Genomic DNA, 21,640 nt, shown 5'->3' on the forward strand with positions numbered 1-21,640 from the left:
TTTGCATATAGCATTGCTCCCATTTCTTCTATTCATTCATCTAAACAAACACACAAACACACTCGAGGGGAGACCATGAGACTATTTAGTAGAAGGTCTGTGTTGTAGGCTTTTTTTTTTTTTTTTTTTTTTTTCATTTTTATTGAGATTGTTCAGATACCATACAATTATCCAAAGATCCAAAGTGTACAATCACTTGCCCCTGGGTACCCTCATACAGCTGTGCATCCATCACACTTAATTTTTGTTTAATTTTTAGAAACTTTTCATTACTCCAGACAAGAAATAAAGTGAAAGATGAAAAAAGAAAAAAAGAAAAGCAAACTCTAATCCTCCACTATCCCTAACCAACCCCCCTCAATTGTTGACTCGTAGTATTGATATAGTACATTTGTTACTGTTTATGAAAAAATGTTGAAATACTACTAACTGTAGTATATAGTTTGTAATAGGTATATAGTTCTTCCCTATATGCCCCTCTATTATTAACTTCTAATTGTATTGTCATACATTTGTTCTGGTTCATGGAAGCGATTTCTAGTATTTGTACAGTTGATCATGGACATTGCCCACCATAGGATTCAGTTTTATACATTCCCATCTTTTGACCTCCAGCTTTCCTTCTGGTGACATATATGACTCTGAGCTTCCCCTTTCCACCTCATTCACACACCATTCGGCACTGTTATTCTCACATCTTGCTACCAACACCCCTGTTCATTTCCAAACATTTGAGTTCATCCTAATTCAACATTCTCCTCATAATAAGCAACCACTCCCCATTCTTAAGCCTCGTCCTATGTCTTGGTACCTTATATTTCATGTCTATGAGTTTACATATTATAATTAGTTCCTGTCAGTGAGACCCTGCAATAATTGTCCTAACGTGTCTGGCTTATTTCACTCAGTATATTGCCCTCGAGGTTTTGTCATCAACCCATTTTTTTTTTTTTAATATAGTTTTGTTCACTCACCATACATTCCATCCCAAGTAAATAATCGATGGTTTTCTGCATGGTCATACATTTATGTGTTCACCACCTTCACCACTATCTATGTAAGAGCATCTACATTTCTTCCACAAGGCAGGAGGGAGACTCTAAGAAGGTAGAGAGGCAAAAGAAAGAGGGAAAAAAAAAAGTGACAGCTAGGAAGCAGCAAAAGGAAAAATAACCTTAAATCAAAGTAGAATAAAGAATCAGACAATACCACCAATGTCAAGTGTCTAACATGCCTCCCCTATCCCCCCCTCTTATCTGCATTCACCTTGGTATATCACCTTTGTTACATTAAAGGAAGCATAATACAATGATTCTATTAGTTACAGTCTCTAGTTTATGTTGATTGCATCCCTCCCCCAATGCCTCCCCATTTTTAACAGCTTGCAAGGTTGACATTTGCTTGCTCTCCCTCGTAAAAGAACGTATTTGTACATTTTATCACAATTGTTGAATACTCTAGATTTCACCAAGTTACACAGTCCCAGTCTTTATCTTTCCTCCTTTCTTGTGGTGTCTCACATGCTCCCCACCTTCCTCTCTCAACCGTATTCATAGTTACCTTTGTTCAGTGTACTTACATTGTTGTGCTACCATCTCCCAAAATTATGTTCCAAACCACGCACTCCTGTCTTCTATCACCCTGTAGTGCTCCCTTTAGTATTTCCTGTAGGACAGGTGTCTTGTTCACAAAGTCTCTCATTGTCTGTTTGTCAGAAAATATTTTGAGCTCTTCCTCATATTTGAAGGACAGCTTTGCTGGATACAGGATTCTTGGTTGGCGGTTTTTCTCTTTCAGTATCTTAAATATATCACACCACTTCCTTCTTGCCTCCATGGTTTCTGATGAGAGATCCGCACATAGTCTTATGAAGCTTCCTTTGTATGTAATGGATCACTTTTCTCTTGCTGCTTTCAGGATTCTCTCTTTGTCTTTGACATTTGATAATCTGATTGTTAAGTGTCTTGGCGTAGGCCTATTCATATCTCTTCTGTTTGGAGTACGCTGCGCTTCTTGGATCTGTAATTTTATGTCTTTCATAAGAGATGGGAAATTTTCATTAATTATTTCCTCTATTATTGCTTCTGCCCCCTTTCCCTTCTCTTCTCCTTCTGGGACACCAATGATACGTACATTATTGTACTTTGTTTCATCCTTGAGTTCCCGGAGACGTTGCTCATATTTTTTCATTCTTTTCTCCATCTGTTCCTTTGCGTGTAGGCTTTCAGGTGTTTTGTTCTCCAGTTCCTGGGTGTTTTCTTCTGCCTCTTGAGATCTGCTGTTGTATGTTTCCACTGTGTCTTTCATCTCTTGTGTTGTGCCTTTCATTTCCATAGATTCTTCTAGTTGTTTTTTTTAACTTTTGATTTCTGCCGTATACATGTCCAGTGCTTCCTTTACAGCCTCTATCTCTTTTGCAATATCTTCTCTAAACTTTTTGAACTGATTTAGCATTAGTTGTTTAAATTCCTGTATCTCAGTTGAAGTGTACTTTTGTTCCTTTGACTGGGCCATAACTTTGTTTTTCTTAGTGTAGGTTGTAATTTTCTGTTGTCTAGGCATGGTTTCCTTGGTTATCCAAATCAGGTTTTCCCAGACCAGAACAGGCTCAGGTCCCAGAGGGAAGAAATATTCAGTATCTGGTTTCCCTGCGGGTGTGTCTTAGAAAATTGCTCCAGCCTTTGATGCCTCAGGTCACTGTGCTTTTCTGCCCAGCAGGTGATGCCTGTCAGCCTATAATTCTTGACTGGTGTGAGGAGGTATGGCCGTGTTCCCCCAGGCTCTGGGGTCTGGTTCTGAATGGAAAGGGCCCCACCCCTTTCCTCCTAGAGAAGACAGACCTGCCAGGTGGAGGTCATTAGCATTTCAATGGTCTCCCTCTCTGCTTGTGCTGTCTCCACCCTTCCCCGAGTCACAGCCCTGGAAACTGAAAATGACTGGGGCTTTCTCCACTGAGCCGAAAAAGAAACAGATAGTCCCCTTCAGACCCAGTCCAAGGCGACCCTCTGGCTCTCCCAGGTCAGTCGTCACCCAAAGCTTCTGTCTGTTTTTGGGGATGCGTACCTGTAGTGAGCAGTTCACACTCACTACTTAAAACCCCAGTTGGAGCTCAGCTGAGCTATATTCGCTTGCTGGGAGAGAGCTTCTCTCTGTCACCACGAGGCTTTGCAGCTCGGGCCAAGGGGGAGGGGGTCTCAGGACTTGGTTCTGCAGGTTTTACTTACAGATTTTATGCTGTGTTCTCGGGCATTCCTCCCAATTCAGGTTGGTGTATTGTGAGTGGATGGTCTCGTTTGTCCCCCCGCAGTTATTCTGGATTATTTACTAGTTGTTTCTGTTTTTTTGTAGTTGTTCCAGGGGGCTACTTAGCTTCCACTCCTCTCTATGCCGCCATCTTGCCCGAGTCTCTAGTTGTAGGCTTTTTTGAAAGCAGTGCAGGTCAACTCGTTTTGGCCACAGGCAGGGTGTCTGGGCCAACAGTAATAGCAGAAGCTTTAAAGGACTATAAAGGAATGGTCTGTAACCATCCAGTGGCTTTTAGCTTTAAGATATTCGAATGTTGCTTGTTCTCAAGTGTCTCCAGTTATTTTCTTCGTGGAGAGGCTGTGGGAAATGCATGTAGCCTTTTTGATTCTCGTGGTCTGTCTCTCCTCTCGTCTCCATTCTTTACCTCACTTACACCATCTCCATGCAGTCAGCAGCGTTCTCTCAGCCAACATGCACCAGGCTCAGCATTCAGTGATGGACATGGGAAGGTCCATGACCTCCTGGATCCTCCATCCATTTGGGGAGATGGATGAGTCCAGCATCAATACAGTGCAATAAATACTGAGATGGAGATCTACGATGATGGTGCTGTGAGTGCCTGAAGCAGGGGCTCCTCGCCAAGACTGGAGGGGCAGTTGTGAGGGACGGCTCCCCTTCCTGGGAAAGTCATCTTTGGGCCTAAGGAGGAGTGAGGTTTAGAATCCATGCAAAGGCCCCGAGGCAAGACTAAAATCCTGCCCAATTTATAAACTTTCAGCTTCCTTTTCTCTAGAACCCTTCTATGATATTTCAGGCCACAGGGATGCCTGTCCTCTGAGCTTCTGCAGCCTCAAGAATGCAAATCACACTCTTTAGAGCCTGATTAAGGGGCTCCCTACCTCTGAAACCATGGGTAACCAGGACCCACTTATTGGTGACCTGTTTTATTCCTTTGCCCATTTGGCTGGAGTGTGTGCCTTACAGAGTCAATTCCCTTCTCTCCTTGGGAACCCAGTGGACTTGCTGAGTTGTAGGGCTCAAACTCTATAATGGCTCAGTGGTTTGATTTGCACATGTACATCAAAGGACTCAAAACATGTAAGAAACATAGATGGAATCTACTGATAAAAATTAGACAGAAAACAAAATAAAAGGGAAATGACAAGCTTGGAAAAATGTTTGCAAAAATTATAAAGCAACAAATAAAGAGCTTATGCAAATCAATAAAAAACATGAAAATTCTTATAGATAATTAACAGATAAAATTACAATGGTTAATATGTATTTGGAAAAAAAGTTCAACCAATAAGCAGAAACATAAATAATTTTAAAAACTCCATATTTTCACCTGTATAATTTGCAAAGGTGAGAAAAAATATAACACCCAGAGTAGGGCTTGGATGTGAGGAAACAGGTACCTTCATATGTTACTGATAACCATTGTTACTTGGTACAGCATCTGGAAAGCATTTTGGAAATGGGTCGAGAGCCAGAAAAATGTTCATTCTTACCATTAATTTCACTTCTGAGAATTTATCCCAGGAATGGAGAGCGACATGGGGAATTTCTCATGAAGTCATATTAAGCAACAAGAGCAGGGTACAAAAATGATGTACTATATAATCTCACTTACATAAGTTAGATATGTATAAATACATTTTTTCAGGTGACTTTTTTGGAATTTCTTTTCTTTTGGGTAATTTGGTCTTATATTTTTCCTATATTTCTCAAATTTTCTATGAGCATAAAAAATCAAGGGAGAAAAAAAAACCCACCTATGAAATGTGAAAAACTAGAACCAAATAACTTGAGACATTAACCTTGGGAATCAAAGCTAAGTGGTCAGACTGGCTCTGGATAGCAGGCCCCAGGCTGACCAGGGAAGAGAGAGTGGCCCGAGAAGCACGGCCTAGGCAGGGCTAAGTGAGGGTTCAGGAGCAGATAACAAGGTCCTGCACGGTGGGTGGTCCCTCAGCAGATGAGGAGCTGGCACCTGGAGCCTGCAAATCCTAACTCTATGCCCCAAATCCCAACTAGGAGGCAAGTCAAAGTTCTCTTCATCAAGAACAGAGTGACTGACTCAGCCTGAGATCTGCCAGATATCAGAGATTATGTAGTCTGAGCTTTTCCCACCACACCATTGTACTGGGCAGATGCCCAGCATCAGGAAGCTGGGAACCCTATTCTTTGGGGCTGTTTCATGGAGAGGTAGGACCTCAAAGGTCATTGGAGAGCCTCACCTGCTCAGGGAGAGGGTGTCTCCTCCCTCCTCTCTTCCCTCTCTGGGACATTTTTGAGATGGTTTGGCTCTCAGGGCCCAGCTGTCCTGACTGAAGGCAACTGGGGCCACTTCCTGGAGGGAGGCAGCCCCTCCCTTCCCGGCCCACACTTCCCTGGCCGGGAGTCCGCCGCCCACGCCATCAGCCACAGCAGCTCCTCAGCTCTGATAAGGTTTCCTGCGCTCAGCCTCCTTTCCCAGAACTTTTGCTGTCAGCATTGACCAAGTCTCCGAGTGCTTCCTCTCCATGTGCCTCCTCAAGGGTGTGGCCGGGGACCTAGTTCTGCCTGGTGCTCTGAATGAGGCCGACTCAGGCTTCCAGGAAAGACACCGTGAGGCACAGTCTCCTGCCTGAACAGCTGCCTCCCGACTGTGCCTTCTTTTTCTTTTCTTTATTTTTATTTCATTTAAAATAAACTTTTAGAGCAGTTTCAGGTTTGTAGAAAAATTGCACAGAGAGTATAGAGTTCCCATATACAGGAACCTGCCTCATCCGAACCGAGACTTCTTCAGCCTCACCTGAACAGCACGGCCAGGCTTTGGTGGGGCTGCCCTGCACATGGTGGAGCTGGTAGGGACGGGTTCCCCCATAAAATCCCTCTTCCTGATGTGGACCTGTGTCTCCCTAGTAACCAACAGATGCACGGCAAGACAACTTCTCCAAAGAGCCCTGTGTCTTGCACAGAGAGAGGAGACAGGGTTCCGGAGCCCCCAGACTACAGGTGAGGCCCCCCCTTTCAGTCAGATACACATGCAGATTGGGGATGGGAAGCCCTCGGGAGGTGACCTGTCAGAGAGGGGGCGGGAGGGCTGGTTAGGGCCCCTCAGCAGAGTTAGGCTGGGCACAGTCTGTCCTGAGGTCCCTTCCTCCCACCCCTCAGACCTGTCCCAGTGCACTGGGACCTAGCAGAGTCCAGGCTTCTCGGGTTACTAGCCTCCTCCCTGCCCACCTGGCCAGGGCAAAGATTTGCATTTCAGCACCACCTTCTCTCCCCCCCTTCTCCCCCCAACCTCTGGGAGCCTCTGTCAGGTCAGGTGAGTCTCTGCAGAGCTCACCACAGAGCTCCAGGCTATGGGGAGGAGGCTGCAAGGAGGGCAGTTCTGCCGGGATCATGGCTAAGGGCCAGACCTGGGAGCAGTGAGTCTGACACCTCCATCCCACCCATTCCCCATCCTGGTCCCATCCCTGTGCCTCCTGCTCACTTCATCTCAGGCCTGCTCTACTGCTTACCCCTTGACCAGAGAAATGGAAGAGGGTCTTTGACATCCAGGGGTGGGCAGCTCCTCAGCATCTGAGGAGCAGACTGAGCATATCTCCCTGCTCACATTGTCTGGGAAGCAGGGCTCTGTGCATCCAGAAATGCCCTTCCCCAGGGTGGGCTATAGCTCCCTGCTCTTAGTATTTTGCTGTGGCCCCTAGAGAGAGGCCCCAGTCTCCAGTCTCTGTCCCAAGCTTCTGGCTTGAAGCCAAGGCATTATAGGCACTGAGGGTACATGGGCAGGACTCGAGGGTTCCTGGAATGGAATGTCTTCTTTGCAGTCTGCACTGGCCGGAAGGCTTCAAGAGTGAAGAGATAAAGAAGTCCAGCCGAGAAGGGGTGAGTGTGGAAGCCGACTTCTCACTGTCCCCTAAGGGAGGGTCTCGGGGCTGCCTGAACTCAGTGACTATTGGCTCCTTGGCCACCAGGTCTGTCACCAAGAAACCCGGAGCCTCATGGAGATCTGAGTGGGTATCCCCTTCTGGGTAGAGTGACCCTTCCAGGACCCAGCGTCACCAGGAAACAAGCTGTGGTTGGAATTCAGCCCTCCAAACCCACTGGCTACTTCATGCTAGGTCCCCAGGGGGCCCCTGTGGCATTATTTCCTGGTGGCTGGAGCAGGGCCCCTTTGGTTGTCTGATCTCCTAGGGTTTCTCAGACCCCACCCATGTGTTTACAGACACTACTGAGTAAATATGACCAGCAGTACCACAAGCTGTTTAAGGACATCCCCTTGGAGGAGGTGGTTCTCAAAGGTGAGCTGTCTTCCTGTGTGGCTGGGCAGGTTCCCATAGAGCCCGGGGTCCAGATCCCCTCTCCAGAACCTCCAAAGCACAATTTAGATATGGGAACTACTGCCTTTTGGATGTGATTGGATCTTTGTTTTTCAACAGTGTGAGAAGACTGGGTTGGTTTGGGAGATGAAGTTGGATTTATGAAGGTTTTCTTGGGGAATGCCTGGGATTCAGAATCTTACTTTCTTCTGCTCTTATCAATGATTATTCTTTCCTGCTCAGCCCTCTTACCAAGCTTGTGGCAGCATTTGCACAATCAAGGCCTTCTCCCTGGGGCAGGGCAGGAAAAGGCAAGTTCTGCCTGAGGTAGTAAGAATCCTGGCTTGGGGAAGTAGGACAGGAAGCTGCCCAGACCCTTTGGGGCCTGGCTGGAGAAAAAGGAAACATCTTGCTCTTGGATGGGGTGGGGGTGGAGGGCAGTCAGGATTCTCAGAAGGGCTCTCAGGGTGCTGGAGGAGTGGACTGTGTGGGGCCTGGAATTGGGAAGGCAGAGTCTGAGGAGGACGGGTCCCAGGTCCTGGGGCTTCCCAGGCTGACCTTACTCATGGCAGCTTTCTCTCCTGTGACTTCTCTGCAGTGTGCTCCTGCGCTCTGCAGAGGGACCTCCTTCTCCAGGGCCGGCTCTACATCTCTCCCAACTGGCTCTGCTTCCATGCCAGCCTCTTTGGCAAGGATATCAAGGTAGTAATGAGTGGTAAGGGCAGCCATGTTCCAGTGAGGCCCCAGCCCTAATCCAGGGAAGAAACAGACCCCTGCCCTGAGGCCATGCCTCAAGTCATGCCTGTCCCTCTGCGTGCTGGACCGTGGGTGAAGCCCCTCAATGGCTGGATGAGCAGATGTGAAGCATCTCATCCAGTGTCCAGAGAAGTAGCCCGGACTCTTCCAAAACAGGGGGCCCAATCTAGACCCCACATCTGGCCTGAGCTGGCCTGTTCAATTCACAACCAAACTACTCTACCTGTGGGTGTCTCAGAAATGCCTTCAGAATCAGAGCAGGTTGTTGCATTTAGGGCAGCCGTAAGTGTGGCCACAAGGTAACTCAGAGAACTCCATTACTAGAGCATAGGATTTACTAAAACAACCATCCTTGGCCTCCTGGAAATCAGGAGCCATTTCAAGGCAAGAGCCCAGAGTGGCATTTGCTGCCAAGGCTGGGGTTGGGTGGTGAATAACCACAAGGGGAGGCCAGGTGAGAAGGTGGAAGATTCAGATATGCCCCCACATCAGACTAAGCTTCTCCATGGTGCCCATGCTTGGCTCACTTCCAGCTGCAGTGGGGCTCCATGCAAGGAGTGGAGGGGGGCTGTGTCCTTGGGGCAGGTCCTGAGAGGAACGTGCCTTTATCCCCTCAGGTGGTCATTCCTGTGGTATCTGTTCAAACGATCAAAAAACACAAGATGGCACGGCTCCTCCCCAACGGACTGGCCATCACCACCAACACCAGCAAGAAGGTCCGTGAGTCTTTGGGCCAACACTTCCTTGTCAGTCTCCCCATTCCGGCATCAGGAGCCCAGATTCTGACCCTGGCACACTCCTGGGCCTTTATTTCCCACCCTGTAGCTCTCCAATGGATATTTCAGACCCTGAAACAAGCTCCTAGATGGGATCCTTTTGGCCCCTTGTGGGCCCATATCCCTGTAGGCCAGCCCCCATCTATGGGGGATGGGGGTGGCACAGCAGGCGTCCTGTCTCACCCCACCCCTTTCTGTTTTCTTTCCTTGTTCTAGTATGTCTTTGTGTCACTGCTCTCCAGGGACAGTGTATATGACATGCTGAGGAGGGTCTGTACCCATCTACAGGTATGCAGCTCAGGGGCAGGAGTGGGGCCAGGAAGGCTGCCCAGGCCTGGGATCAGGTCTTGGGAGAAGGCTATTGGGGGAGGTTGGCCCATTTCTCCAGCACAAGGGCCAGGGCAGGGAGAGAGGAATAAGAGGCTCAGGCTCAATATAGCAGAGGGAGTACTTGGACTATGTGTCTGGGCTTATGAGCATGTCTTTGAGGTCATTGGGCCATGTGTGTCCCCATATACATGTCCTCACTTGTGCTTCTTCAGTGTACAGGTAGACAGGAGCATATGGTTGCTTCCCACATGCCCTGCCACTTCCTCAGGCCTGTAGTGAGGAAAAGGAGGGGGGAGGGAAAAGCAGCATAGGAGAGTAGGTTGCCTTGAATTTGCCCCTTTGCTCCAGCATTAATTAGGGGGCCTCCTGCAAATTCTAGGAACTAGGCATCATCTGACAAAGAAGTGGCTTATTTGAAGGAAACACTATCTTGGAAAGTGCTAACACCTCCCCGTGCCTGCCCTCGGCTGTTCCAGATGGTCAAGTGATACCTGTTTCCTTTCTTCTTCAGCCTTCCAGCAAGAAGAGCCTGAGTGTAAGAGAATTTCCAGAGGCACCTGAGTGCGAGTCTCTGGTGAGAGCTGAGGCTGGGGGCAAAGTCTACCCACCTGAGTCCCCTGTGGTGATGAGGCTTCAGGGCTCCCAGGCAGGGTACCAGACTCAAGAGCCAGCAGCCTTGCTGTGTCAGGAGCCCCTTAGACCTGTCCCACTCCATGCCATGCAGAGCCACTCAGTCCTGGACAGATTTGCTGACTTTCTGAGCAGAGCACATGTCCAGCCCCAGGAACACTGCCCAGGTTGGATCTCACACCTGAATGGACATAGAGCCAGTGACCCAAGCTCCTTCCTTGGGCTGAGTCGGCAGGGACTTCAAGAGGATAGAGATGTTCCTGGGGAAGAATTCTAAAGCCTATCTCACTATAGACCCAGAAAGACTAATTTTAGATTTGGCAAGGAACCAGCAGTCTCCTTTGGCAGCTGGGGCCCTGGGTAGGCAGAGCTGAACGTCTAGAGCAGGGAGTGGGAGAGGAAATGGCTTGAGGGTGTTTGAAGCCTCCTTTAGTAACTATTAAGCATTTAGCCAAGCATACAATATGCACAATACCATCTCAAGGGTAGAAGGTGATGTTCCCATTTTGTCGATGGGGACCTTAAATCCCCTCTGTCAAGGTTAGTGACTGGCTCAAGGTTGGAGCTGGGATTAGATGGAACCATGGTATCCCCTACCTAATGCAAGTTGTGCCATGCTTTCTTCGACTTGACTGATCTGACCATGTACTTGGGTTGCCTCACGTCTAAGATCCTACTGTGGTTCCACACTAGCAGTCTTCAAAAGCATTGTTTTCTGGGACCAAGTTGTGGCAGGAGGGCTCAAGGGGTTGTGGGGAAGAGGCAGATCCCTCCCCAGCCTGTAAGGCCTCCCTGGGCTCAGTGCAGGCTTCAGAGCAGGTGAGGCATTAGCTAATATCACTATAATTAACATGAGCCACATTTCCACGTGGACCTTCAGTTTCTTAGCTATTTGGCTCTTAACAAACTACAGGTGAATTCACTTTTATTAATGCTTCTCTTTTGCCCAGGTGGCAAGAAGATAGCTGGCATGAATGCAGACAGGGCATGTGTGGGGCTGAAGGGAAGCAGGGTGCTCCTTGGACAGAACACTGTTTCTAGCTTCTAGCAGGAGGGTTAGGAGGGCGACCAGGTAGAAGAGCAGATAGGAGAGGTGTGAGTACTGTGGCAATGATTCCCCCCTCCTGGCTACTTGCTTACACCCCTGGCTATATTGATAATTTCTGGAGAGAGCTTTGATAAATCTGGTGTGGGTCCCTCAGGGCAAGTGAGATCCCAAGGACCACAGTGAGACAGCTTCTGCCGCATTCTCTGTAGGAAGTCCTCATCCCTGAGATGAAGTGGAGAAAAGTGTGCCCTGCCTCCAGATCCTTGTCTCTCCCGAACAACATCCCTTGTATCCCTCGGGCATCCGTGGATTCCACAGACAGCTTCTTCCCCATCCGGAAGCCTCCAGGGTCTGGTGAGTTTAGGGGGCTTTTCCACGGAAATGCTTGCAAAGACCAGGCTTTCCCGTCTCCTAATTCTACGAAAAGGGCCCATCACAGCCTCAGGGCTTCTAAGAACTGTTTCTTCCTCTCTGCAAATCCAACGTGGAAAGTCATGAGGGGAGGTGGGTGTGCCCGGAGCTGGACGGGGGTCCTGCCTGCCCCAGGAGCGTGCCTAACTGCTCTCCCATTGCAGAGCACACTATTTGTGAGAACAAGCTGGAGGAGGAGCCCAAGAGCAACGAGGAGCTGAGGCTCTGGGATTACCGGCTCCTTAAGGTCTTCTTTGTGCTGTAGGTGACTGTATTGGGGGAAGGGGGACAGACTCACGTGGGTGTCTAGGTGTTTGGAGCAGGGGTCTTGGTGTGGGGAGGTCATTATCTGGAGTTAGGGGAAGGTTCTGAGTCAACTGCAAGCTCCTGGGTAGTAACTGGAGGCCACACAGGAGGGGAAGGGCTGGGATCTTTGATGTTTAGTACTAGAAATCAGATTAACCTTGTGTGACATCTAGACCAATTTAGAACCTTGATTTCTAAATTGAAATTTAGAATTTAGATTTAGTTCTGATTTCTGGCTTTTGGCCTTTGCTATGATTTCATTTTTCCTTAATCTCTTAGTAAATGTCAAGCATGCATTTTCCAAGAAGGACTGTTCCATATGTTGGTTCTGGAGAGATCATCACTGCCCAGAGTGGTGAGGGTTGATGGGGCACAAGTGGAGAGGGCCATCAGATAGCTGAGAAGTACTGATGGGTTGGATTATGGGTTTCCCACTGCCCACCACTAGGGCAGTTTCTGAAAATCTTGACTTGCCTGTTCCTCCACCTAAGTAAGGAATAGTAAAGTTGTGAGCATGGTGGGAAGTTTCATGAACAGCTGGCCTCTGGCTTCCCCTTACCTCACCTCATCAGTTTCCTCTGCTAGGTTTTGACTGTCAACTCAGCACCTGCCAGGGGACTGTGCCTACCACCTGAGGGGGTGGTCTTAGTGGCTTCCCAGAGGAGCTACAGGACCAAGGTGGCTGGTCAGAGGGAAGGTGGGACAAAAGCTTTTGCTGTCTGGTCAGAGCTCCCTCCAGGGCTCAGCTGAAGTGCCCAGAACTCCTGCTGGCCTTCAAGGACATCTCCATGGGGACCAGTCTCAGAACCGCCATGTGGCCTCTGGGAAGAAAGATGCCCAGGCCTGAGCAGGGTTGTAGGGCAATGGATTCCTTAATTCCTCAATTGCAGGAGTAGCTTAGTCCCCACTCCTGTTTCTGGTGACCTCTAAAAATGCCTTTTCTCTGGGAGACATACATTCAACTTCTTCTTGTGCCTCTTACTCCAGGATCTGCTTCCTGGTCTTGTCCTCATCCTACCTGGCATTTCGCATCTCCCAACTGGAACAGCAGTTGTGCTCCCTGAACTGGGATGGCCCAGTCCCTGGGCACAGGTGAGGCCCTTTCTCTTCCTAATGATTCTGGTGTTGAGGATTGAGGATAGGAGCTAAAATCTAAGGTCAAGCTGCCTGCTACCCAGGCTGGACTGGACTCTGCACTGACTGAGTAGCCTCGATGACCCTGTGCAAGGTTGGGCAGTGTGGGCAGGGTGCACAGATTCTACCCTGTCCCACTCCCATGGTGGGAGAAGGCTTCACTGACCTTTCTGCCCATGCCCATGTCTGTCTGCTTTCTGGGCCCTTTCCCTGATCTTGGCATTTCTCCTGTGTGCAGGTAACAGCCACTTGGTCTTTGTCCCCACCCCTTCTCCAAGAAGAATGCTCTGGGTGCCAAGGTTCCACCAATGATCCCTTGGTTTAATGCTGCTGCTCTGCTGAGACTCAGTATGAAGGAAAATACTCCAGATGCTTCCTCCTACTCTCCCCAAGTTTTCTCCCTTCTCCAATGAGTGATCTGAAAACCTGTTTACCAAGAAACTGGCTTCTAAAATTCTTGGATTCAAACAAAAGTCAGATTTTGGACCCAGCTGTGGGATTCTGGACACTAAACTTTAGCAATCACTTAAATGGAAAAAAAAAAATTAACTTGTTCCTTGGAAACAGTCCTGGTACACAGGGCAGAGCTCGGGGGGCCACCCCAAGAGACAAAGGCCATGCTTTGATGCCAGGAATGAGGCTCCCTGACTCACATGGTTCACTGAGGGCTGAATGGAGGGAGGTGGAAGGCAAGCTATGAACACTGACAGGAGGGCTCCTGGCAGGTTTCCAACAAGAGCTGACTTCATGCTCTAGGTTTAAGGCTCTGTGCTGACCCCTCATGAGGAGGCTGGCTGAACCTGGGAGGATGCTGCCTGCAGCAGGGGATAATGGCAAGGGCTAGAAAGAACGAGAGGTTCCAGAACTCTGTGTCCTTGGCTGCCACTTCCTGGTGAGACAGGCAGAGCATGGCCTTTGATCACTGTGGGTCACAGACCTGGTACTGGATCTTCCCCTGGTTTGCTCAAATGTTTCTGTGGTGCCCAGGCCCTGGAATTAGGGGATGGAAAGAGTGGGCAGGGTGGTGGCTTTGACTTGCTTTTGTACCCTGGATCTCAGGCATGCCCAACAGCACCCTGCCAGGAAGCTTGGCTTGCCTGGGCAGCCAGGCGCAATGGTGTTAAGCCACTAAGGGCAGAGCTTCTCATGTCACCTGCAGTCAGAGTCTTGCAGGTCATGGAGGAGGGTCCTACACTCCACAGGCTCTTTTCTCTACAAGTAAGGTGGACGTGTCCCAGGTGGGCCTGGTGTAGTGCAGGGATCAGGCCAGCAGGGGTCTGTCTGATACCCTTGGGGGAAAGAAAGGTAGAGGATAACGGTGTTCGTGGTGGTAGCTTTGACTTAGAGAGTTCTCCTTCCCTGTCAAGGCCTTCTTTATTCTAAAAAGTGTTTCTGTGCCCCAGAACTCTGATCTGTTCTCCCTGGGACACCATCTGCTAAGACAGTGCCTTTGGAGGTTCACAAGGGGCCTTAGTGAGGAGGTCCAGAGGTTTCAGGAAAAGTTCACTGGTAGTGAGGGGTGTGTGTGGCATCAGAAATAGCCACTGTTCACTCCCTTTTCAGACAGAGGAATGATTAATCAGGGAAGAAATGCAGGTGGAAATCATTTACTGTGGACTCATGATTGTCCTGTTTATGACAAACCCGAATGAGGATTGGAGGTGACAACTCTTCAGTGACCTAAGCTCAGACTGGAGGTCTCTTCATTGTCTCCCCATCCTGGGTTTTAGGATTAAGTTTAAAGACTGGCCTTGTGGGTTGCTAACATCTAATTTGTACGTCTGAAGTGAAACTCACTTTTCTCTTTCTCCCTGACGTGCCACACTGGATGGATATCCATCCTTTTTTTTTAGAACCAGCCCCCTTCGTCACTCCTTTCCATCATAATTTCAGGGAAATAATCCTTCTTGCCCCAATATTTCCCCTCCCTGGTCCTTGCTGAAAAGCAGGGAGAACAAATCATTCCTCTGAGCCTTGCTAGGTTGAGCCAGAGGCCATGAGAAGTGCTAAGTCATGGGCAGCTGTGCTACGATGCTGGTGAACTTGGTTTCCAGCCCATCTCCAGGCTAAGAAAGGGTGAGAGGTTTGCTGTAGAGTAGGTGGTTTTGAAGGACCTCTTGGGGCCCAGGACTTTGAGTGAGTGTATTCTTCTGGAGGGTCCTCTTGCAGTTCCTCCCTTTTGTCCCCCCAGCCCGGTCCTCTGGGGACCAGTGTTTCTTCTTTTGTGCTCATTTATAAACTATATATATTTATACAGAACTGCTTGCATTGGCTGATGATCTTCTAATTCCCTGAGAGTTTGATTCAACCACCCTTGGGTTGTTCCAGTATGGCATTAGCCTGTGAAAATATTTTTAAATAAAAATTTTGATTTTTCTAGTGTCCTGTGGTTTGGGAAGTTCATTTCTATCTTCTGACTACTCACTGAAGGTACTTTTACTGTCATACTTGGTACCAAGGAGACTGATGGCGCCCAAATCATAACCAGAATCCCACGTACTGTACAAATCTCAAAGGACCTGAGCTGAGCTGACTCACCTCAGGTGTATGGGAAGGATTGGAGATGCCTCTCTTAGGGGGACACTGGAAATGTGTCCCCATTTCTCCTGGGCAATTCCAAAGCAATGTCCCTGGTTAAATTAGTACTATGCTTCTTATTTGGGAATTAAAGTCCTGAACTTAGAGCCAGAAAGCTCCTGTGGCATTTTCCATGGCTTAGAACCTAGGCAGAGGGTTAAAATCCAATTTGGGCTATACCACCTTTCTTTTTTAGTCCTCTGAATGTCTCCCTCTAGCAGGGATTCATTCATTCAGTAAATATTATTGAGCCTAGATGAGGTGATGGGTACTATACTAGAGACTGGGAACAGAACAGTCAACATGTCAGGCCGTACCTGTGTCCCTGTGGAACTTCCATGTAAATGTAAGTTCTGAGTAAACATGAAACAAGGTAATTGCAGATTGTGATTAAGTTCCATGAAGAAAAGAAATAGTGAAATGAGATAAAGATGGAGTTGGCTCTAGGTGGGGTAGTCAAAAAAGGTCTCCAAAATGACATTTAAACTGAAGCCTGAAAGATGAGAAGCCAGCCATGGGAGGAGCTGGGGAAAGAGCATTCCAGGCAGAGGGATCAGCAACTGCAAATACCCAAAGGCAGGAAAGAGCTTGCGTGTCTATGGGGAACAGAAAGGCTCTGTGTAACTCTAGGATACTAACCAAGTAAGAGAGTGGCATGAAAAGAGGTTGGAGAGGTGGGCAGGAGAAAGGAGTTTGGATTTTAGAAATTCCCTGGGTACCATAGCTTGGATCTGAAAGTTTGGGGATGACAGAATGGATGGGTGGTTGTTGGAACCAATTGTTTTTCTTTGCTAGAAGAAATCAACACTTGGATGTAATATGAAGGAAGATATGGCTGAAAATCTACAGACCTCTTCTTGGGGACTTAAAGAAACCAATGCAATAACATTCTTTAAAATATACCCCCTTCTAACTATTCCCAGGGACCAGTTCACAGCAGGAGTATCACAGAGAGGATGTATAAACATATAAATTTTAACCTGAAATGAGCTAACTTCATAAGGGAGAAACAATTTGGGGAAAAAGAGGGAAATAGCTGTTATGCTAGAGCCTACGTTTTGCAACATGGGCCTTAGCCAGACTAGGAAGAGTCGTGGGAAGGGACCGAGTTCTAGTGAAAAGGGCATCCAGGAATGAGGACAGCTCTGGGAGAACTTCACCCACCTGAGAAGTCCTGGGAGTAAGAAACTGCTCCCCCCCATGTCCACTCCCAGATGCCCGACCAGCCAGCCATTACCCTTCTACCTGGTTACCATGGCAACAGGGCACCTACCAAACTCAGTGAGGTCTTGAAGCCTGTGCTCCTCTCCCCTAGCTTGTGGGCCACAGGATCACGGAGTCTGGGGGCAGAGAAACTTCTCAGAGAAGGACTGAGGCCAGATCCCTAGGCTCAAGCCAAGGCTGCTCAGAGGGAAGCAAGTGTCATTCGTCTTTCTGAGGGGAAGGGACTCCAACAGGCCCACTAGGTGGCAGCAAAGGAATTGCAAGAAGACCTGGAGCCGAAATGGTGAGGAAAAAATGTCACTCTCCTTTTCTCAGAGAAAGGTCTCCACTGTCCCCTTGCTGTGTGCAAACAGGTCCAGGCCTCTTCCAAGTCCAGTGCACCCACATATCCAATGGGAGAAGGGAACCTCCGGCAGGGTCATGAGGCCATTTTCCCCCCAAAGAACACCACCACCCCTTTCCCCTTTGGTTCCTTCTCCTCTCACCCCCCTCCCCACTTCTTTCAGAGCCTGGGGAAAAGCCTGAGGTAATTCTGAAAGGAAAACATTTACCAGGGCTCCCCAGACCTTCTGAAGGTCTCAGGCCAGTAGACAGGCAGAACTGGCAGGTGTGAAGAACAAGCCGTGTGCGTTCGTGTGTGTACGGGGAGCAAGGGTGGAGAGCTAAGATTCTCCCCCAACCAGGGCACAGAAATCCCAGCTTCTTCTCTCATTCAGGGCACTCGGGAATCACGGGAGTCTGACTCCTGCAAAGTGATTTCAGGAGTGCAACCCCCCCCCCTTTGTTTAGAGAGCAGGGGGCTGGACCCCAGAGCAGAAAGGTTTAAAATTTAAAAGTTACCCGTGCTCTTCCCATTAAAGGCGAGAGGGAAGGAAGCGTTTCAGCCTCTGAAATGGTAATCCAGAGAAACCTGAGTTCATCCCTCTGCGTGCCTGACCTCCACAGAGCCAAGGAGCACCTGGCGCCCAGCAGGGCCCTGCTTGCTGGGCTGCCTTCGTGTTGGCAGGGCTGCCTGCCTTCCCGGAATGTGTTCCTTCTTGTTTGCCACTCAGTACCTGGCCCAAAGCCAAACCTGGACTGCTCGGAATACCAGGCCCCCCACTCACTTCTCACAGGATCTGAGGCGAGGCTCTCTTCCGCTTGGGAGAAGGCCAGGTCCTTGCTGCAGCCTCATTTCACTGGTGCAGACTTCTTTAGGGACATCAGCCCCTCCGGTGGCAGAAAGCAGAAGCACTTAGGGAGGAGGTAGCTGGGGTCCCCAGCAGAGCAGAGTGTTGCATATTGATATCTTAACCTCTTGGCAGCCCTCTAAATTGTGCCAGAGTGGGTAAAGTGTTACTCACCAGTTGTTCATTAACTTGTTAAATGCAGAAAGATCGGCTTAGGTACCACTTTGGGAAAATGTGACACCCACTGCTCCTGGATTCAGTCTAGCATTAGGCATGTTAATTGGTGTAGGATTTCTGATGGAAGCTTTTCGTTGCTGTTAGTGCCACATACCAAGCGAGTACATAATTAGATGTCAAGGATTAAGTACCTGTGGGCTCCTGAATGTTTGCTTCTACAGATATTTTATAACTTTCTGAGTACTTATTGTGTACCAGGCCCAATACAAGCTGCTTTTTATATTCATTATCTCATTTGACTCAATAAAGAGAGTCTCAATACAACAATACAGTTTCCACACTTTACACCGTGGAAACTAAAACTGATAGATGAGAAATACAATATGGACCCCTTCAAAGGGTTTTTGCCTCTTGTGAGGCAAGAGACAGGGAATAGCTATATAACAATGTGAGTCCACGATAAGTGAAGAAAGGAGATGTACAGTCTAATTGGTGGCAGGGGGGCATGCAGCATGTGTGGATTTCAAAGAATAAGTAAGATTTGATCAGAGGAGAGATGGAGGAGGGTCCTTCCAAAGTATGTGTTTTGAGGGTAACATCAGTAAAAGAATGGTGGTGTGGAGGATGGCAGGGATGAAAGCAGTGCTCTCTTGGGGAAAGGGTGTGCAAGTGGGCAAATCCCTCAGGATCTAAATGCCAGCAAGAGAGGGAAAGACATGATCATTCAGACAGTGAGGAGCTACTGGAGCTATTCGAGTTTCAGCCTGATGGATAAATTTGAAGGTTTAGGAATATTGGTTTGGCAGTGGAGTACAAGGTGGATTAAAAGGCTGGCAGAATAGTCAAGATTGGGGTTTCTCAACCTCAGTACCACTGACATTTTGGACTAGATAATCTTTCGTCGGGGGTTGTCATGTGCACTGTAGGATGCTTAGCTGCATCCCTGGCCTCTATCCACTAGATGCCAGTAGCTCTCCCCACCCCCAGCTATGACAACCAAATTTGTCTCCAGATATTGACAAATCTCCCCTGGGAGGCAAAATTGCCTCTGGTTGAGAATCACTGATCTATATGGAAGGAGATTAGGGCTTGGGTCTCAGAATATTCGCAGGTATTTTCATAGCCAACTTCATCAGTCTACTGACTTTTAGAATAGCTGACAAAAGGAAAAAGTTTCCTTGCTACAGGAAATTCATCATCAATGCCAAAGGACTTAATGGCATAGAGAAAAGAGGCTTCAGAAGTAGATTGTTCTGCAAATTAGAAACCTCTAGAGGATACCCCAAGGCTACAGAAAATGTGCGTTAGACTCATTACCAAAAAAGTGGCTGATATCAGGATTTCTCTCCCTATTCCACCCCCCTCACCCCGTCCCATCTCACTCAATGGCCACATTGAGTCAAGTATGCGCAAACTGCCAAGTATGCCCAACCTGTCTGCAGAATTTGGGTTCCATCAGTCAGAGCAGCTACTGATTTGTAATTTCACTAGGTTTGCATTCACCTTCTAAAATTTTGTTTTTGGGAATTGGAAGAGTTGATGGATAGAGCCTGGCCTGCCAAAGAAGAGATCTGATTTACTAAGATGTAGCTTAGTCTAAAGCAGGGTTCAGTATAATATGACCCACAGGTTGGCTGCATTTTTTTTATTTTAATTTTTATTAGAGAAGTGGTAGGTGTCCAGAAAAATCATGCAGAAAATACAGGGTTCCCATATATCTCCCCTCACACAGTTTTCCCTATTAACACTTTGCATTAATGTGGTAGCTTTGTTAACAATTGATGAAACAATATTATTATAATTATACTATTAACTATAGTCCATATTTTACATTAGGGTTCACTGTTATGTGATACAGTCCTATGTTGTTTTTTTTTATTTTTTATTCTAGTAACATATATACAACCTAACATTTCCCTTTTTAATGATATTCAAATATATAATTTGGTGGTGTTATCTACATTCACAATGTTGTGCTACCATCATGACCATCCATTACCAAAACTTTTCTATCACCTCAAACAGAAACTCTGTACCAATTAAGCATCAACTCTCCATTCCCTACCCCACACTGGCCCTGGTAACCTGTAGTCTAGTTTCAGACTATGAATTTGCTTATTTTAATTATTTCATAGCAGTGTCTGGCTTATTTCACTCAACATGACGTCTTCAAGATTCATCCATGTTGTTGCATGTATCAGAACTTCTGTTTTACAGCTGAAAAATAATACCACAATTTATTTATCCATTCATTAGTTGATGGACACTTGGGTTGCTTTCATCTTTTGGCAACTGTGAACGATAGTGCTATGCACACTGGTGTGCAAGTATATGTTTTAGAGTCCCTGCTTTCAATTCTTTTGGGTATATACCTAGAAGTGGGATTGTGGGCCATATGGTAATTCTATAGTACTCAGCTTTCTGAGGAACTACCAAACTGTTTTTCACAGGGCTGGCTGCTTATTTTTAGAAATACTTTTACTGGAACACAGCCATGCCCATTTGTTTATGTATTGTCTTTGGCTGCTTTGGAGCTGCAACAGCAGAGTTTAGTTAAAACAGAGACTATATGACCCATAAGCCTAAAATATTTACTATCTGGCCCTTTAAGAAAAAGCTTGCCTATCCCTGGTCCAAAGGAAGATGCATGTTTGGTACAAAATTGGGGACCCAGATTCACATTTTGTTAGTGGGATAAGAATTTTCCATTTATTCTTTCATTCAAATAATTATCATTGAGTGCCTACTATGGGCTAGGCACTGTACTAAGTGGGAAATATTAATGGACAAAACACATAAAGATCTTTGCTCTAGTGGAGCTTATATATTTGAACAGTGGGAGCAGGGAGATAGACCATAAGTGATAAATATAAATTATATAGTGTAGTAGAAGACAGTAAGTGCGAATGGATAAGAAAAAAAGGTAGAGCAAGAAAAGGGAGATTACAAACACTGGGGGGGTTGGCTGGGTGTTGCAATTAAAACAAGGTGGTCAAAGAAATTCCAATTGAGAAGTAGACATTTGAGTAGAGACCTAAAAGAAGTGAAAGAATAAGCTGTGTGGAACATTCCAGGAAGAGGAAATAGCCAATGCAAAAGCTCTAAGGTGGGAACAGCAAGGATACCAGTGTGGCAGCAGAGAGGGAGCAAGGGGGGCAGGACTAGGAGATGAGGTCAAAGAGGTACAGAGGGGTGGGGTGGAGAGATGAAATGACTACCTTAAGAACTTTGGCTTTTACTCTGAAATGAAATGGGGAGAAAGGAGTGAATAATAAGCTTTTATTAGAAAAGGATCATTTTGACTGTTAGGGAGGGAAGGGTAGAAGCAGAGAGAATCAGGAGACTTGTAATCCAAATGAGAGAAGACAGTGGCTCCGATTAGGATGGTATAAGTAGAGACTGTGGAAACTGGCAGATTCTGACTATATTCTGAAGGCAGAACCAACAGGATTTCCCGTCATATTGGGGATGGGGTATAAGAGAAAGAGAGTCATCAGGATGACTCCATGTGTTTTGGCCTAAAAAGATGGATTGAGTTGCTGTCAA

The 21,640-nt window shown here is 47.3% G+C and overlaps 1 protein-coding gene across 7 annotated transcripts in view; it reads left to right on the forward strand.

Moving 5' to 3' along the window:
* The window catches only part of GRAMD2A (GRAM domain containing 2A), a 36,660-nt gene extending 21,331 nt beyond the window's left edge, over positions 1–15,329 (forward strand). For 3 of the 7 annotated variants that reach the window (XM_037833515.1, XM_037833516.1, XM_037833517.1), the window contains 9 exons: positions 6,154–6,246; positions 7,065–7,122; positions 7,463–7,538; positions 8,155–8,258; positions 8,930–9,028; positions 9,305–9,376; positions 9,930–9,992; positions 11,306–11,768; positions 12,801–12,905. In XM_037833515.1, the coding sequence (XP_037689443.1) occupies positions 6,154–6,246; positions 7,065–7,122; positions 7,463–7,538; positions 8,155–8,258; positions 8,930–9,028; positions 9,305–9,376; positions 9,930–9,992; positions 11,306–11,728 (988 nt within the window). In that variant the 3' untranslated portion in view covers positions 11,729–11,768; positions 12,801–12,905. Of the gene's footprint in view, positions 1–6,153; positions 6,247–7,064; positions 7,123–7,462; positions 7,539–8,154; positions 8,259–8,929; positions 9,029–9,304; positions 9,377–9,929; positions 9,993–11,305; positions 11,769–12,800; positions 12,910–13,185 lie in introns of those variants that run through there. The other 4 variants (XM_037833518.1, XM_037833521.1, XM_037833519.1 and 1 more) reach the window with 4 other exon arrangements.
* The last annotated feature ends 6,311 nt before the right edge of the window (positions 15,330–21,640 follow it).

This window comes from Choloepus didactylus, chromosome 4 (genome assembly GCF_015220235.1).
Source record: "Choloepus didactylus isolate mChoDid1 chromosome 4, mChoDid1.pri, whole genome shotgun sequence".
NCBI classification, from domain to species: Eukaryota; Metazoa; Chordata; class Mammalia; order Pilosa; family Megalonychidae; genus Choloepus; species Choloepus didactylus.